Source organism: Halichoeres trimaculatus, unplaced genomic scaffold (genome assembly GCF_033239565.1).
Source record: "Halichoeres trimaculatus isolate MK-OKI-2021-1 unplaced genomic scaffold, fHalTri1.1 fHalTri1_scaffold_6, whole genome shotgun sequence".
Classification (NCBI taxonomy): domain Eukaryota; kingdom Metazoa; phylum Chordata; class Actinopteri; order Labriformes; family Labridae; genus Halichoeres; species Halichoeres trimaculatus.
Genome location: NW_027437184.1, coordinates 12,290,578 through 12,308,917, shown reverse-complemented (window position 1 = coordinate 12,308,917; position 18,340 = coordinate 12,290,578). Strand labels below are relative to the sequence as shown.

Here is an 18,340-nt window from a genome sequence, read left to right as displayed (position 1 = left end):
CCCTCAAGGCATCACCCATCAGTGTTGCCAGATTGGGTGGTTTTCCGCCCAATTGGGCAACTTTTGATTACATCTGGCGGGGAAAAAATGCATTGGGCGGGTATATAATATTTGGACTGGCGTTTTTTTATATTGTGGAAACAGCACAAAAAACTGTTATTTTATGGTGTGAAAACAGTACAAATACAAAATTCAGAAAGCTTCATTCACTCGTATTATATTCAATTTAAAACACATTTATTTGCAGTGAGTTATTCAGCCGCTATCAATGTCGCCATAACAACGTGACGTCACATCAACAAACTAGCATAGTGCGCCGACGCAGAAGCCCGCACGCTCAACTTGGACCTGGCACTGGGATACAGGAGGTGCATTTTTCCCACATTTTCTGTGACATGCACTGCACTGACATACAACTTGCCATTTGGGCTTAAATGTTTAATACTGTAAATGCATTTAAATCTACGTTTATTAAAATATTAAAGGTTTTCGTGTGTAAAACACTATTGGGCGTTTTTTGCGTAAGTGGGCGGGTTTTGGAACGTGATTGGGCGGAAAAAGCTCAACCAAATCTGGCAACACTGTCACCCACACCACAAGTTTCTGGTCAGATGATGCGAATCCTGAGGTCTGTCTGCTTTTGAGGTTGAAAAAAAGAAAGAAAGAAAGAAAGAAAGAAAGAAAGAAAGAAAGAAAGAAAGAAAGAAGCTTATAAGAAGACAGGTTAGAGATGAAATATCAAAATATATACAAAAATTAGACAAGTAGTATACTGACATAAACTCCTCTCTTCACCTGAAAAGTGATGCTTTTTAAAACCCTGGCGACTTCAAGAGAAAGCAAAATGTGAAGTTCAAAGGCTGACAGTGGTAGGTGGGTTAATATTAGATATTCATTAACAGTTTGGAAGCAGTGATAAGGAGGAGCAACGTAAGTCATTGTTTGAGACAAGCTAAGGTGAGTTGGCTGTGCAAACCTCCTCACTGGACCCCTACAGAGGTTTTGGTATCTTGTACACAGATACAAAAAAATAAAAATAAAAAGTCACACTAAAGACAGAAAATGCAGTTGTAGCTTTCTGTGTGCTAAGCATTCTGTCACCAGGGTCATATGAGGAGAACACCACTTAAGTTTGAACCCTGAGCTTCTATCGTGAGCTGTGACCAGAAACCCCTCTTCCATTTGAACACTGGCACAGAGTAAGAGCGCCACCATGTGGAATAGGAAGTATCAGCCTGCAGGAAGGGCACAGTTTGGTTTGACTGTTTGGACACATTGATCCAGAAGTTGGACTTTTTCCTCAATTCTTACTTTGTATACTGACTTTTTTTTCTGAAATCTTACATTTAAGTGTTTTTTTAAGCAAAAATTATGATTATAAAATGGAAATATTTACCACAGACTTGCACCTCAAAAAAAAAAAAAAAACTCAGAATTTGACCTCAAAAGATGATGAAGCAAAGTCGTTGTCAACAGATGACTGGGGTTTTGAGAAAAAAGTTTGTTCTGTTTATGAGGTCAGCAGAAACTACACCTGCTTGCATATTTTAATTTGAACACATTTGAATTAAGCCAAGCTGTATGGTGGACACTTCGTAGCATCATCAATACTTAGAAAACAGCTTAACTTTGTTCCTAAACATTATTAAAAAGCTGGTACTGTAAATCATTTCATTCATCTCCCACTGTCAAAACAAACATCCACACTGGCTCTCTTAAAACATTTCTTTACTTAATGCAGCATCTTTTTCTCAGTTATACACAAATCATACTGAAATAAAATCTTAACCACAGAACAGCTAACACACAGACGATGACAGTGAAAACAGAAAGGCCATTTGTCTTTTACACACCATGTTCTGTACAATATGCATGAGCCCTCTTTGTATAAATAACATCCAAAAAAAAGTTTTTAACTGGAAGGCTAAAGACATTCAGTACTAAAATATTCAACCACTCATCCTGTATGAGGACATGTGGACTAAAAAAGTCTTTTATCCTAATATTGACATCACTTCCTAATCTGACATCACCATTAAATATTCTCTGCTATTGACAGTAATTACAGAGCTTGAGAAGCAGCTATGCCTCTTTTAGAGTTTTTAAAGCCCCGTTTAACACCTCAAGAGGGGAAATATTTAAGAGTCCTTATCTCTTCCACAAACCGAATGACTCAGAAGTACAAAAAAAGCTTTTTTTTCCTTTAACCCCTTTCTGAACCAACTGCTGAATCTTCAATGACAGGACATTATCCCTATGGTTCGTTTAAATCCTTTTAGGATCTTCACATTAACTCTTTCTACTAAAGTTCTCGTTATATAAAATGACATCAACTTCTACAAAATGCTTATTTTTTGACATATCCTTGAACTTACTGAAGCTTTAGAGGATCTAATTTTGACTCTAAACTCAAAACGATCCTTTTACCAGCCTTTTAACTGTCACACTGAATAAACCTCCATCTCCAGATGCGCTTTTTTAAGCTTTGATATTTTTCTCCTTTTGATGCAACCCTTCAAACAACATGGAGAAAATAGATTTCTTAGTTGGCAGAAATAAATGGAATAAAACAAGCTTATTCTACAACAGTAAAAAAAAAAACCCTTAAGGTAGAAATGAGAGTAAGATGTCAGTTTTCTTTTGAAATTATTAAAGAAAATGTAAAAAATGTTGCCATTTCTCAGAAGTAACAAAGGCTAAGCAAACATTAATGAAGACCAACACAAAAGCATCAAGTTTTCTTTAGTTTGAAATTAAATATGGATACAGTAAATAAATAAGAGCTTTAACAAGGTTGAAGTTCTTTAGACACTTTCCTGTACTGAAAAGCCTCAGCTCTGTGTGGACAGTGATGACATCACAACCAGCTACAGTGACATTTCTGAGTGTGCAAAATGTGTGCTCCTTCAACCCCCGAGTTAGAAATGCTCACAGAAAGGAAAGAAGGTTGTGTTCATGAAAACATTCACTGTAGATTAAAACAAACTGTTTACAAGAAACGAAACAAAAGAAATTCAATTTTGAAGTACCTCTACTGAGAGGTCCACAGTTCCTGTTAGTTTAAAGCTACAGTGTTTAATCAATATTTCCAGTTTCCAGCGTTTCTTTAAGCGCTCTCTGCTTTTCTGATCAAATATATCCTCATAAAATGACAATATCTGACCACGTGAGAGTGCTGATTTTAAATGTAGCAATACAGTATGCTTCAATGCTTTGTAATTACACTAAATCAGTACATAAGGGATAATTAAGTCACCTTACACATCATTCAAACTGTGACTCTGTGTCAAGCCGTAGGAAGGATTCAAAGCTTTCTTGCTTTACTTTGCTCCTGTCATATACTCTACCAACACTAGAGGGCATATTAGAGCTATGATCCAAGAAGTTTCAGCCCTGTAATGGGGATTTGGAACATTTCAGCCTCTATTTGTTACAGTACAGTTTAATAGTATTGTTTGATTATCTGGATACCACTCTCATTAGCACAGAGAAAATCTTATCAGCTGTTATTCTAGTGTTTATCCTATGAATAACTTGATAATACGCCTAAATGAAACTTCTGGTAGGCATCAAAGATCTTCCGTGTGGAAAGAGCCTCCACTCCACAACACCATGGAAAACTAAACACATTTTATACTGTATTTATATATTTCTCCATAAAACTACTATCTGCTTTTGTTACATGAGAAGAGAATACTTGAGGAAACTGAAATAAAGTATCACTGTATCTCAAAGGTAATAGACACCTTAAGTCCAGGCAAGCTTTAAAAGGTGCGTGTTCAATCTTTAAAGATGCTTTTGTAGTGATTTTAGGTGAAAGTAAAACTCTGAAGTAACACTGAGAGGATAAAGGAAAAAACAAAGAAGAAGAAAACTTCTTAGCAAGACTATATGGAAAGTCAGAATAAATAATAAAAAGTAACCCGCTGAGGTGTTCAGGGTCCAAACCGAAAAAGGGGCTTCCTGCAGGAGCTGAAGTCCATGGAGGTGGATGTTAATGAGTTAGTGGCTGGCTGTTGTGTATCATTCCAAGTCCAGATTCAGGTGTACAGACTCTCCTCTGAGTACTCTGAGTCCTCTGGAGCATACTGCTCACCTCCAGCTGCAAAGGCTTCACCCTCCCCTGCAGCATACTGGTCCTCTGCAGGCGTGCTGCTGCTGAACTGGTTTTCTCCACTGGCATCAGCCCCAAACGATTGTTCTGCTGCCTCCTGGTTCCCTGCAGGGTTCAGACCCAATTTCTTCACTCTATTGGAAAAATGAATACATATTTTAAGAATTTTAGACAAAGATACAGCAGCAGCAAGGTTCCAACATTATTATGGAACAAGATTAAAGTAAAATCAGCAAAAGTAATAAAATAACATCATCTGTGATCGATTGACTATTGCAGAGTCTCATTTACTTTCTCATCTTTACCTTTCATGAACAGGACCTTCATACATGCCAGTCAAGGAATCGAAAACTTTTAAAGAAATTGCGCTCTGTGGCTGAGCTATAAGCACACTGGGATGTTTGAGGCCCGCCCCTTCCAACGTGTCATGAACCAGTTAGGAGATCCTTATGTGATGACTTCATCATTTCAGCAAGTCTCATGAGGATCTTGTGATATTTAAGAAGTGATTGTTTTTAACAGTTTACAGATAGATTCAATATGTGATTATGAAGCAGTTGGAAATTCACAGGTTAAATTTACAGCAATGGAACTTTATATTCATGCTCAAAATACAGGAAGATATATCACCCCCCTCTTAAAAGATGAGCTGCCTTGAAAAAGCAAACAAGTATTAACTGTTACTTGTAATGCTTCCACTGTCAATATTACTAAATGTACTTTAGGGGTGCATCTTTTTAAAGATTTTTGTTGTGGGAGTCACTTATAATATGAATGTAAAATAGTCCTCTAAAATAAAATGAGAGTCTGATCCATGTCTGTGTGTGCTGGCCCTCCTTGTAACAAACAGGTCCAGTCTGAATCAAACAGGAACAAGATGTATGTACTCACTGGTTCTTATGTTTGGCTCCACTGATGTGAGACTGGTACTGCTCCACAGAATTCAGTTCGATGCCACATGTGGTGCATGGGTAGCCCTTTAGTGTGGATGCTGTGGACATGAAGGGAAGAAAAGGAGATGTTTTCAAAGAGAATGTTATTGTATGTTTACAGCTCCTTGATGTGGGTTTGTGTAGTTCTGACCTGGTGCTGTGGAGGGCCCATACGTCTCCATCAGCTTTAACTTGGTCATCTGTTTTCGATGCTTCTTGCCCACGTAGTGCTGCTGGGCCATGAGTGGGTTGTTAAAGGAAGCCTGGCAGATGGAGCAGAACTTGTCTGGGTTGTGGTTGTTGTTGTTGTTGTTGCCTCCTGTCACCTGCACACTGCTCACTTCGTCTGCGACCTTCTTCTTGGGCTGAGCCGTTGTTGGTGTTTGGGAGGTGACTGCTAAAGAAAAGTGGATGTTTGTTGTTAACTGAAGAGAAAGCGTGAGTCAAAGAACCAGGGGTAATGGAGAAAAGTCTCTGGAAGGATAAATACCTGGATTCATCCTAAGGTTCTTAGCGTGAACTTTGCCCTGGTAGTGAGACTCAGCCACCACGGGAGAGGAGAAGATCATGTCACATATATGACACTTCTTAAACCGCTCTGTGTCCCCATTATTACAGTCCTGTCCACAAAGAGCACTGAAAATTATTTATAGCAACAACAGGTATCGTTTGTCCCATCAATTAATCATCACTTCACCTGTATTCAGTTTGTTTCCTAAACAGAAGAGCCCCAAACTTTCTCTTTTTTGTTGCATTTCAGATGTTTTCAGCACAGTTACTTTTTGCTCATACAATACCACGGGTCCCACTTAGTTTTGAAGCTGAGGGCGTGAATCCAAACACAAAAGAAAGAGCTACAGGAAACAGATACACTAATTTGCCTTCCCAGTCATGAATAAGGGTTCTGAGCCTTTTTTTCCATGACCAAAACAAAATGATGACAAACTGAATGATCATCATCAATAATAAAACCTTAGGCAAACATATGTTGTTTTCTCCTTTTAACCAATAAGACAGAATGAAAATGTAAGTAGTGTATTGTTTGATACTCAAAACCTTCAATATCATCCCTCACTGGTTAGTTGCAGAGTGTGCTGTATGCCCAATTTCACATTTTTTTCCACCTTTTGGTTTGGTTACATCAACTCTGTACTCACACTGTCAAATGAAGTTTTGACTTTTTTGACGGCTGTCTCCTTTTCGTTCTGGAGGGTAAAATAACGACGCACTTTGTTGGCATGTTTCTTGCTCTGTAAATACAAAAAGTCAATATCACTATACCAGACAATGATATCAATTTAATCTCAAACAACAAGGAAGAAAAGTCATAGAGCCATAGCGCATAAAGCAGTCTGACAGCTGGTGTGCTAATTTTTAGCAGCCTAAACTTCACAGTTTCATGAGAAAATCTTTAAAAAATGTTGCTGGTTGAGCTTAGCATTGAGAACATGCAAGCCCTGTGAAAAAGACGCACTGCTCAGAGTGAAGCTGCTCAATGGCAGGAAAAGATAAAAATAATCTGAAGGAGAAAGATATTTTGAAAATGATGGAGGGATCATTCTGACCAGTCAAGTCCAGTCTTACGTCCACTTCTTTAATTTTGCTTAAATATTTTTTTGGTTACAACTTCTGAAGCACACGGATGAGCTGCTTCTCTCTCTTTCATTACTTCATACTTTGAGGCATGATGCTGAGCTCTTACAGAATAACAGAATAATAGGGGGAAAATGGTGCTTTGATTTATTTTTCAATTATAGAGGCAAAACCTGACCAGCAGTTTGGTTGCCCTGCTAAGTCTTACTTTTTCTCTCCTGCTCTCTGTGATTTAGTGAAAGAAAAAAAATCACAAGCATGTTTGTGTTAGGTATTTTCTAGCTCCTGTTGTCCTATGACTTGATATGACCCACTGACTTCTACATAACAAATAAATATATCCTCCCAACTGCACTGTGAACACGGACCTCTCTTACTGTAGAAATAACACCTTTTATCTGACTTGCATTGCACCAAGAAGCCAACTCGTCCAGCTATCATTTATTCAGCTTTCTGACTAGTATCCCTGAGCAGAGCAGCACTGAGAGAAAATGCGAAAAGTCCCTTGACATTGAAACAGCAGCAGACTGTGGGCTCACTGACCTGATAATGAGTCAACTTCTGAGACTCTGAAATGAGGACAGCACTGCAGATTTTACACTGAGAGTCAGAAAACAGGTCGCCATGCTCTTTTATCATCTTATTTACTGCAGAGAGAGAGAAAGACAAAAACAGGGGATTTTTATCAGGTTACATCAGATCTCCTGGAGAAATGTCACCATAATACAAAATGAAACAAACGCCAGACAACAGTTCTGCTCAAAATATGCCACTTTGTTGAGGGGAGCTCAAAAGTGTCTTTCTTCAAATGATACAAATCATGCAACTAACTAAACTAAAGTAAATAAAGAGTTTTTGCAAAATCATCAAGTGGACACCAAACTCTCATATAAATAAAGCAAGAAAAAAAAGGAAATTTGCATTTTGTACTTAGTTTGGAAAAAAACATTCCCACTTAACTGTGGGTCTGTAACTAGCGCAATGGAAAAATGACTTAGCTTGATGCTTTACTGTCGAGTTCAGCTTTTGGTTGATGGGGTTCAATATTTTTTCGTTTTGTTTTTAAATTGATGATTAAAAAATATAATGTTTTCTCTTCTAGATTTTTAAAAATGACTGAAATTTATGTCAGTAGTTTTATTTAACTATAACATCAACTGTATGTATCATAACAGAATTTAGGCAATCAGTGTTCTAAATCTGATAAGCTATCATTTAGGAGGTGTGATCATTTAGGAGGATTATAAGTCACGATTATGAGGCTATCAGTTTATTGTTTAAGTTGCCCTTGCGAGCATTGGTATCAGTCATTACTAAATATTTCAAATGGCCTGACTGGTCTCAATGTTGGATCTGGTTTGGATGACAACTGGCCTAACATATCCATCAAATCTGTCAATTTTCACCCGGTTAAGAGGCTTTTAATCAGTGATGCACAAATCATTCACTTTTCCATCATGAAACAATGCCGCTGGTATCAATAACATCGTGATTTCTCCAGAACACACATAACCAATAATCAGTTCACAGACACTTATGAAGAAAGGCACACAGCAGCTCTTCAGCATCAAGGCAAGTTGATGTCTTGATGCTGCCTTGCACAATAGTGCAAGGAAGTGACGTTTTACCGGGTACCGACTGCACTTTGACCGATGCAATGAGTCATTTTTGATGCCAGTGTGTTTAGCATTACTTCTTCCAGTCGTGTGGTCTCTCTTTAAGAAATATCACTACATGTCTTACAAACAGCATGTTGTTTATCTTTCTTAGAGATCAACAGGTGCATGATAAAAAATAAATAAATAAACATCTCTAACTCATAATCATTTTCGGAGATGACTATAACCAATCTAGAGAAAACCTTGAGATAAGCTATTATGCATTTGGACGGTATTGTTTGATCATAAATTACACTTAACCAGTAATAGCATGCATCAGTGAGCTGCACTGCATGCTTTTGATCAGGGGAAAAAAAAATCTGAATGAACGTTTTAAGTCAAAACAGTATGCACTCATTGTATCCGCAGCTGCAGACACTGTAATTATAAAGCAGTGCGCCTTATTCTAGCAGCCCATCATAAAGTGAATAAAGTGGACTGCGAAAGACATTTAAGGAGACATTAGAGGATAGCATACATAAAACACAGACTGCAGACACATTTAGTGATATATGACGCTAAGATAATTACTGAAAGTGTCAATTCAAAAAAGTTAATATAAAACATGTGTCTCTGTCTTGCATGTGTCAGTGACCCTCGTCTATAAGATGCTGATTGGATCAAATAAAGCCGCAGATGACATAAAGCATGTATGTCTGCTGAAACCAACTCAGTGATGTCCACCTCACCCCTCCTGCTCCACAGCCACCCAGATCGATACTCAATTACCATGAATCAACATCGGATGCCGACGTGCTCTCATCGACCTTGGAGCAGACACGGCTACTGTTAGCTTAGCTTAGCATATTTTTGCAGATCCGCTCACCCAGCAACGCCAGCTAACGTTAGCTCACAAGAAGCAACACAGGCATGTAGCCCCTGATCACTCACGACGGGACCAAGTTCACTAAAAAAATGTTATTTTTAAACATAAACTTTAAATTAGTGATGTGTGGGACATACCCTCCGCCAGCCCCGAAGGTAGGTATGGAAAATCCTCCGTCTGCATCGCCACAGCCATAGTTTCTGCTGTTTCAACCTGCGGCGTCCTGCACGCATGCGCAAATGGTATGCACGAAAGGGGGGCACAACATAGGGCTCCTCAGACAGTCGTTTAATATAAGTTTTTAATCTTTCCTACTAATTTGCAGCTCATTTGTGTATGTTTCTTTATTCTACTTTTACGGGTTGTGTGCAACGGTGCACTCTCTCAGAACCACAGCTTTTGAGCAAGTTTTGTAAAGCAATTTGGAGCTGCATGATTAATAAAAACATGCTAAGGCTGAAGAGAAGGCCTTAACCCTGGGTAACATCCCTCAGAGGAGAAACTGGTCTAATCTGTATATGGCAGATGCTCATTTGATATATTGGCAAAGCAGTAAGAGCAGTAAAGCAGTAAAACTTGCACTTCCTTAAGGTTCCACTTGAAATTGGCTCCAAAGTACCTGAAGGAACTTTTTTTATAACTCATTATTATCAACCTTTTTTACTGATCTCCCAGGTGTGAATAATGATCAATATCCCTTGATTATAGTTATGAACATTCACAAACATAAGCAACACCACAGGCAGACTGATCACTTCATATCAAATTATTTGCAGATAAATGTTCAGCCAGTCTTGCTGATGATCCAGTTAAAAAAAGGGTGGAGCTCAATTAGTTGAAACACTGGGTAGAGTTCTGGGTTTTCTGGGTTTCGTGATTAATTTTTGAAAGCTTCTTCAACAGAATTTGTTATGCATCACCCCATGATAAAGGAGCAATATGGACAAAGAGAGTGAAGACACTAAGCTAGACATCAACTGAAAGCATTTACCCAGATCCGAGTGGCAAAATTTGCACTGAACCTGCAAGAGATGTCTACACAAGACAGAAATGAACTACCAACCCTGAAGGACTTAAGTGATATGAAGGAGACTGGACAGCGGCAGAAATCGTTTGCACCAATACTTATATACATGTCAATCTTCCTTTAAATACTCAACCATTCATCCAGAAGATATCCTGTTACATTATGACAAACTGTTTAAGGTCACTAGGGGGAGACATTTAGCCGTTTATAGATATTACGGTACGCTCATAGACTGTGCACTTCAGCAGACAGTCTTCATCTCTATCGGGTACAGTTTGGTGTCACAGTGTTATAGAATTTAATCCGTAGGTCGTATTAACAGGGTTAGCTTGGAAAAAGAAAATCTGAGTAGTTCATCATTAGCTCCTTCGTGGTTTCAAGGTGATCTTACACGACCTGTGTATCATTTGCCAAACCTTTGCCCAGTCTGACTTTGCTATGGTGTCTGACCGTTATGGGAATATTATGACAACAGTATCATGTGTATTGAGTAATCCAAATTTACACTTAGGGTATGTTATTACATTTACTGCCTTTAATGATGATTTCTATATAATTTTTTTTACGGACTAACCCTTTAACATTACCATTGGTTTCCGTAGTGTAGTGGTTATCACGTTCGCCTAACACGCGAAAGGTCCCCGGTTCGAAACCGGGCGGAAACATTCTTTATTTAGTTTTCTTGTATCATACATACAAAAAGATCTTCCCTTATCCGCCATAATTCCGAAAACACACTGAAGTAAGTGAAATGTCCTAGGCCTACATGAACATTACTGATCTGTATAGTATTAGCTCGCTTAGCAAACAGTCCTTGAGTCTGTAGTTTCAAAACATCAGTGGCTGTAACAAACAGCATTAAAACAAAGCCTCACTTACTTTTAATGAGTAGGAAGGTAGGGTTTTGCAGGATTATCCTAAAAAGTAGAGTGTCAACTTTTACAGGAATAATCTTGCTTACTAAGCAAGACAACTAGCAGTTGCCTCTTGTCTTGTGATTCAGTTTCAGTATTTTGAGAGGCAACTGTCCTGTGGTATCTTCTTGTGTTTGTGTTTTTCATCTCCGCCACGTCTAGAGCCTCCTTCTGGGCAGTCTGAAGCGCCCATCCTATCATTCAATTCAAATGTTACAAAACTGCCCCCAGCAATAGAAAATATGGATAAAGAATGAGCTGGAGCAACTTGGGCTATGGCTAGGCTTGTGTCCAGTGCATCATGCAATGCGCATGCTGTTCTTGTGGCCTTACCTTTCTCAGCTTAAGCTCATAGATTCAATCAATAAGCTTTCTTTACCCAAGTATTTTCACTTCCATCCATTTTTTATCTGGAAGCCAGAGCAAAAATCATGGAGAGGCCTAGGAACAACTGTCAGTCGCCCTGTCTCCATGGTTTTTCAGCTACAGGTTGCTTCCTCCAGTGTTGGTGGCCAAAAGTGATCATTAGCGTCAGTGGCCAGTACTACATTCTAGCTTCACGGCTGACATGCAAGACTTGCAAAAAGAACTGGTATGCTGACAAGTGTCAATGGTTGGAGAAGCTACCAAAGCGCATCAGCAGCTCTCTTCACCTTCAAAAAAGGTCACCTGGTGAAGCAGACAGAGGTGCTCCACCTTAAGTTTGAGAGAGCTCTGCAGGTAGCTGTGGCCTGAACCTGAAGAATGTCTATAATTTCAGGTTCACGTGACTCAGTGGTAACCAAAACACTACATAGTCACTCATGGAGGAAACATGCAGGAGTCTCCCATCTCAGCAGATGATTTAATAGTGAGACGTCCCTCACTTGGAAATGGTGTGGAGCGAGAGTTGCGTCTTCACAGAGAAGGCACTGGGAAATGTTTCTTGTGGTGGTTTTCCCAACTCTCTGCCAGCTATACGGAATGAGCTTGTCTGTGTGTGTAAATGCACGCATGTGTTTGTGTGTCTACGAATGCATTGGAGTGGAACTTCACTGTTTTAATTATGCTGTCTGGGTTGACACAGAGTTAATTGTTATAAAGACATTAAATTGAATTTACCATCAGTCACTGGCAGTACTATTGCCTGATCATTACTCTGATTCTATGAAAGTCCATATTTTTAATTTAAAGATCATACATACAGCTGTGGAAAAAAATTATCAGCCCGCCCTTGTTTCCTTCCATTTCTTGTTCATTTTAATGCCTGGTACAACTTAAGGTACATTTGTTTTTCAGATTTGTTTGGACAAGTATAATAACTACAAAAATTGCTACCAAAAGTGTAATTTAAGAGCTGCTACCTTAATGTTTCCAATGGTTTTCTTGATAAAAACCAAAATCACTTGGGTTCTTACATTAGTAGCTATGGCATTGTGCTGCCAAAAACTGTGCTTTCAGACATACAATGTTTTTTTCTATCTGTTTTTTGTCACATAGAACACGGAGGAGGTAGTGTACTTGATTGCATAAACATTATTTTTGATAACCACAGCTATGCATCTTGGCATGCTCTCCACCAGCTTCTGACACTGTTCTGCTGTCACAGCAGTCCATTCCTGCATAAAGAAATATTTATTCACTTATCAAAGGTAATTTAAAAGTAACTGCCTCTGTTTCATTTGTTTTACCAGATTCTTTGTTAATTCATGGTAGAACAATGCACCAGAGTCCACGGAGTCAGCTCCTCTGCTCTCTTCTGCCAGCTGTGTGATCTTAACCAGTGCCAACACTTCTGTCATATGACCCCATCAACTCCTCATGGTCTGGTATGAGAATCACATGCTCCTCCTTCTGGTGACTTGTCTGTTTATTATTTATTTCATTCATTCATTTTCTGAACCGCTTGTCCTGTGCAGGTTCGCAGGTGGCTGGAGTCTATCCCAGCTGTCATTGGGCGAGAGGTGGGGTACACCCTGGACTGGTCGCCAGTCAATCACAGGGCTGACACAGACAGACAGCCATACACACTCACACTCACACCTACTGACAATTTAGAGTGTTTAGTTAACCTGATGAGCATGTTTTTGGACTGTGGGAGGAAGTTGGAGAACCCAGAGAGAACCCAGAGAGAACCCACGCATGCACGGAGAGAACATGCAAACTCTGCACAGAAAAGCCCACCGGCCAAGCTGGGAAATCGAACTGATGACTTTCTTGCTGGGAGGCTACAGTGCTAACCGTTATGCCACCATGCAGCTTATTATTTATTTACTTATTCATTCAATTGATTCTGTTTTACTCACATCAGACCTGGATTGTACCAAGGGATGGGCTGCTGTAGCCCACCTGTTCTTACCTGCAGGTACACAGATCAAAGTCACTGAAAGAATTTTAAAAGTAGTATTGAAATTCTCAGTTTTGTATATTTGCCACACTTAGCAGTAAAAAATGAAATTTAAGACCTGTCTTTTGTTTAAAAAAAGATTTTTTGTTTTTATTTTGTGGTAATGTTGGTCACATAATAATCTCTTTTTACCACTACTATTATTGTTGTTGTTGTTGTTAATGTTGTTATTTTCAATAAAGAAACTCAGTAAAGAGAACTGATTTCACTCTGAAGATGACAGTGACAGAAATTGGCCACTAAGGGGAGCTTGTGTTTTATGTTTTGAGAATGCAGCAGCATTGAACATACCACCACAATACTGTTGTTTTTTTCCAAGATAATGCTTGTATTTATTGCCTTTCTTAAAACTATTTTCTAAGTGTTTTGTATTAATTCCATTGTACTATTTGTAGCCTGAGAGAAACTCGTTTGTTTGCACAGCAAGGGAAAGCTTCAATCTTTTAATTCACCGTGTTAAATAAAATCTGAGTTTAGAGTAGGTATTTGGTATAATTTTGCATGCACTGTGGGGCTGCTGTCAGGGAAAATCTTAAATGACTTCACAGACTCTTAGACATCTTAGTCTTTTTAAGACATGATAAAAACAGTTTTCTCTCTTTCAGAAAACTTTTGAGATGTGTCACAGTTCAGGTTTAAGTGAAAAGTATCAGAACATTTTTCATTTTGCTCTTAAGTTCAGGCATTTTTGCACACACACACACAGAGACGCTATCCTGCCCTCCCTGTTAGACTAGTTGTTACATCACACATACACACAGAGTCCAGGCGTCCCGCCAAGCATAGGGCCAGCAGCGGGAGCAGGAAATCCCTTATTTGGGCGCCAGGACGTCCGCTGCAGCGACAGGAAAGTCCATATTTGGGCTGCAGTGGAGTTGTTTTTCCTGCCAGGAGCCACTGGTGACAAAGTCTGATCCTATTGGCTGTTACACACACACACACACACACACACACACACACACACACACACACACACACACACACACACACACACACACACACACACACACTGGATTACAGCTGACATAAATACCAGAGTGTGTGACTCTACCTTCAAATTTGGTTCAGCACTTGATTTTTATTTTTATAGCTGCCTCTTTTTTTGGTGTTCTTTTGTTTGCAAACTGTTAATGTCTGGTTTGGTATTTAAAATCATTGTTCGTTTCTAAAAACTTGTTTTTCTTCTTTCCAGCTTAAATAAAAAAGAACCTATGAACCATTTGCTCACCAATACATATGCTTTTTCTGATTGTATATTTAAGTTACTGCTGTACTTTTTTTAACCCATGCTCTGTTTTTGCAAATTAAGTGCATCAAGTATTATGTTGCAGACCTGAAATGTGAGGGCCTTGAAGGTCAACTGAAAAAATACTATTTTGTTTCATCAACAGAAAAATTCTTCATAAGGCTCAGAAATAGTTTATGAGGTACTTTTATGTTTGAAATGATAATTCTTTATTTTGTTCAGTTTGTCAGTAAAATATTTACGAGATTCTCTAAATAACTTTGTTTTTTTATAAAATATCCTTGCATTTTCCTTGATATTTTAGCATAATTTCAAAGGTTTTTGATGGCTTTTTCGTTTTATCATTGTCACGTTATGAAGTATAGATGTATAAAAAAATTTTAGATATCATTTTCAAGCTTTTTTTTTTTTTTTTCAACCACATTTTCTTATTTTATTTTATTCTGTTTTTGTAAAAAAAAAAAATTAAACAATCTGGATATTTTTGACTCTTGACCTTGTGCACCATTAATCATCTTTTCTTGCTTTGGAGATATGTTTTTTTTTAATGAATTATTTTGTATGTAATAAATAAGTTATGTTTGTTGAAATATGTTATGATCAGTGAAATATTTTACAAAATTGTGTTTTAGGGTGTATTTGTGCCCCCCAAAAACAATTTTCTGTGAAATTCTTTGTTGCAAATGTTTCTTCGGTTTTATGAAATTATCTTCTAAATGTGCAGCTGACTTCCTGGGCCTCCATATATTTATATGCTGCAGAATGAACTCACCTGAAAATATTCAGAAACGTTCTGAACCTTTCTGAAAGCTGGACACCCAGTGACTGTTTTTTCTGATCAGAGCACTGAATAAAGGAAGGAGTGATCGCAGTTTTTTTTTCATAAAAAGGTGTGAGAAATAAAAGCAGCAGCATGACGTTGACTCTTTATTCTTTCAACTCTTTAAAGAGTAACATGGTGAGAAAGAATCAACACTGAGCTGTAAACATACAAACGTCTCTGAACCTACATAGTAGGCAAAAATACTCTGGCCACTTTGCCACACGTCCACAGTCTGAACACATTCAGGCAAGTCCTCTTCATCCAAACACGACTTTGTGTTTCCCTCTGAGCTTTGGTCCTGACTGGTTTCAGTCTCTGCTGTAAGACCAGCTCAACTACGGAGGCTGAAGAGGCTCAGAACAAAAAGAAAGTGCTGCCCCTTTTCTCTGCTGAACTTTGACCTCATGGCCCAACACATGCAGTCCATGCACAGAGTTTCAGTCTAAGGTCAAAGGTCACGGTGCCACAGGTGAGCCTCCTAGAGGAAGGGGGGCTATGAGGGAGGGCTGTTGATGGGAGAGGAGCAGGCAGAGGAGTAGAGGTGTGGGGAGGGAGAGGAGGAGTAGACCTGAGCCAGAGAGGAGGAGGAGGAGGAGAAGAGCGGGGCAGCTGGGGAAGAGGAGCCATGGGAAGGGGATGAGTATGAGGAGCAGGGGGAGGAGGTGTTGGCAGAGGGGGAGCAGGTTTTGCGGTCTCGTTGTCTCTGGTGGATCTTGGCATGTCTCTTCCGCTCGTCACTGCGGGCAAACTTGCGCCCGCACTCAGTGCAGGCGAATGGCTTCTCGCCAGTGTGCGTGCGAATGTGCGTAGTCAGGTGGTCGCTGCGGCTAAAGCTGCGCATGCAGATGCGACACTGGAACGGTTTCTGACCCGTGTGAACACGCACATGTCGGGTCAACTCATCTGAGCGGGAGAAGCGGCGGTCACAGCCATCAGCTGGGCAGCCATAAGGGCGCTCATGGGGTGGTGTCTTACACTGGCGGGCTGCTGGGGACTTCCTGCTCCGGCTGCACTTGTTGATCAGGTCCTGGTGGGCAGAGCTTTGAGGCTGGATCTGGGAAGAGAAGGCCTTGATGGTGGAGAGAGGGGTGAGTGGAGGCTGGGTCTGCGTCAGGACGGGTTTCTGGTCCACATTGAGCTCACCATCCTGCGGTGCCTGAGGAAGCAGGTAATCGGGCAGCATTGGCACCACTAGGGGGGGCGCAGGGGTACCGAGTCTGGATGAGGGGCAGGGGTAGGCAGGAGGGGGACCCTGAGGCTGGAAGTTTTGGGGGGCAGCTGGAGGGTGAAGCAGGTCAGAGCCAGCAGCGGTGGTGTATGTCGGCGTTGAAGAGAAGACAGAAGCAGCATCACCACCGCCACAGCTGAGGCCCTGCTGGGACAGCGATGGTGATGATGATGAGGATGTTACTGATGATGAAGAGGAGAGGCTGCAGGCTGCAGGGGGAGGAGTCGCCATGTTAACTAGTCCCGTAAACAAACTTAGGAAAGGCTCTGCCCACAGACCACCGCCACCACTGCCAGAAGCGGATGGCTCAAAGGAGAAGCGCCCACTGTAGGCCAGAGAGGGAAGGCGAGGGGTGAGAGGCGGAAGGGACTGCAGGTCAGGCAGGTCATTCAGGGAGTCTGAGGGAGGAAGAGAGAAAGCACAGGTGAGACAGGAAACAGATTCAGCCTCACCTGGGAGACATCCGTTGTTCAGAGTCACATATAATGCTGAGGTTTTTTGTAGATCAAGAAACGTTTTAAGCTAAACATAGAAAATAATAAAGACCACTAATTATTTTGTATGAACCATTGAACTAAATAATCTGTTGAAACTGTTGTGAATAATCCCTCTGGAACATGAACTGAAGATTTTAAACCTTTAGACTATCTTATACAACTTCTAGTTTTACTGCTGAAAACCTAATTTTCTCTACAGATCAAACTACTTTCAGGGTTGAAACAAACATGTGATAAAATTTGTTCACCCTCCTTACCTCCGTACTCCCCGGGTTCTCCGCTCAGCAGCCCGGCTCCCTCTGCTGCAGAGGCGGCCAGCAGCGAGCCTCCCGCCGCGGCGTTCTGCAGCAGCATGTGCAGCTCCTCCAGCTTCGAGAAGCCGTCCAGTGGGGAGAGGGGCTGCGGAAGGCCAGCAAGAGGGTCCGAGATCTGTAGTGCAGACAGGAACAGCTCCGCTTTAGTCGCTGCCATCTCTCTGCAGGATGAGTTGGTGGAGCCTTGCCGCTCCTGGAGCTCCTGAGCACCTGGCAACCTCTGCACCGGGACCGGGCAGGGCTCCGCTGCTGATCCCCGCGGAGACGCGCTCCGGCCGGGCTGACGCTGCTGCTGGGGCCGGTGATGCTCTGGGGAAGCCAAGGCTGGAGGGTCTGCAGCTCCGGGTCCACGTCCCGGGTTTTGAGAAGGAGGAGGATTATTTTAGAAAGTTTGTGATGAAGTCATCAGAGTTAGTAAACACGAGGGTCCGTTTCCGGTCTGTGTTTTCATGAGCGCGTGCTAACACCTTGAACCTGAGTCCTGTCAGGATTCTTCAATGAGGATTCCCGGCTTTATAAAGACTCCTGCGTGACGTACATTCCCAAATATGGCAAGGAGGAAGCCCATATTTGGTCCGGGGGATGAGCGTGCAGCCCGGGCTGACTCGGGCGCTCCGGTGCTCCCCGCGCGCTCTGTGCTGCGGTTTCTGGAGCGTGAAGATTCCGGTGGAGTTCAAACCTCAATGCGGGTCGGTGGGTCCCACTCTCTGTCGGACCAGAGCCGTTACAAGCGCCTAGGGAGCTCAGCCAACCGCTATGGCCGGAAACTTTCGTGACACGTC

At 40.9% G+C, this 18,340-nt stretch overlaps 2 protein-coding genes and 1 non-coding gene across 4 annotated transcripts; 1 reads left to right on the top strand and 2 right to left on the bottom strand.

The window, feature by feature from the left end:
• Positions 1–1,711: 1,711 nt before the first annotated feature.
• Positions 1,712–9,368, bottom strand: znf346 (zinc finger protein 346). Of its 2 annotated transcripts, none has more exons than XM_074672921.1 (7): positions 9,261–9,368; positions 7,183–7,286; positions 6,204–6,296; positions 5,537–5,666; positions 5,198–5,443; positions 5,006–5,105; positions 1,712–4,248 (listed from the first exon to the last, which is right to left on the bottom strand). In XM_074672921.1, the coding sequence occupies exons 1-7, from the start codon at positions 9,316–9,318 to the stop codon at positions 4,041–4,043; spliced, it is 939 nt and encodes a 312-aa protein (XP_074529022.1). In that variant the 5' UTR covers positions 9,319–9,368; the 3' UTR covers positions 1,712–4,040. The 2 variants fall into 2 exon arrangements, with proteins under 2 accessions (XP_074529022.1, XP_074529023.1); XM_074672922.1 differs by having other exon boundaries at positions 5,198–5,440.
• Positions 9,369–10,742: 1,374 nt separating this feature from the next.
• On the top strand, positions 10,743–10,815 carry trnav-aac (transfer RNA valine (anticodon AAC)). The gene has a single exon. It is a non-coding gene; the product is annotated as a tRNA-Val (tRNA).
• Positions 10,816–15,628: 4,813 nt separating this feature from the next.
• On the bottom strand, positions 15,629–18,276 carry LOC141791222 (early growth response protein 1-A-like). The gene is made up of 2 exons (XM_074671493.1): positions 17,502–18,276; positions 15,629–17,145 (listed from the first exon to the last, which is right to left on the bottom strand). Exons 1-2 carry the CDS (start codon positions 17,713–17,715, stop codon positions 16,013–16,015), a joined length of 1,347 nt encoding a protein of 448 aa, XP_074527594.1. The 5' UTR covers positions 17,716–18,276; the 3' UTR covers positions 15,629–16,012.
• Between the last annotated feature and the right edge of the window lie 64 nt (positions 18,277–18,340).

What these genes read in the sequence shown, in the direction of transcription:
- LOC141791222 (XM_074671493.1), bottom strand. Translation starts at nt 17,715, where the DNA reads ATGGCAGCGACTAAAGCGGAGCTGTTCCTGTCTGCACTACAGATCTCG. An exon ending in AGAACCCGGGGAGTACGGAG is followed by an intron (nt 17,146 to 17,501) that starts GTAAGGAGGGTG and finishes TTCCTCCCTCAG; the next exon opens with ACTCCCTGAATGACCTGCCT.
- znf346 (XM_074672921.1), bottom strand. Translation starts at nt 9,318, where the DNA reads ATGGCTGTGGCGATGCAGACGGAGGATTTTCCATACCTACCTTCGGGG. An exon ending in TCAAAACTTCATTTGACAGT is followed by an intron (nt 5,667 to 6,203) that starts GTGAGTACAGAG and finishes CTTTGTGGACAG; the next exon opens with GACTGTAATAATGGGGACAC. An exon ending in TGGGCCCTCCACAGCACCAG is followed by an intron (nt 5,106 to 5,197) that starts GTCAGAACTACA and finishes TCATGTCCACAG; the next exon opens with CATCCACACTAAAGGGCTAC.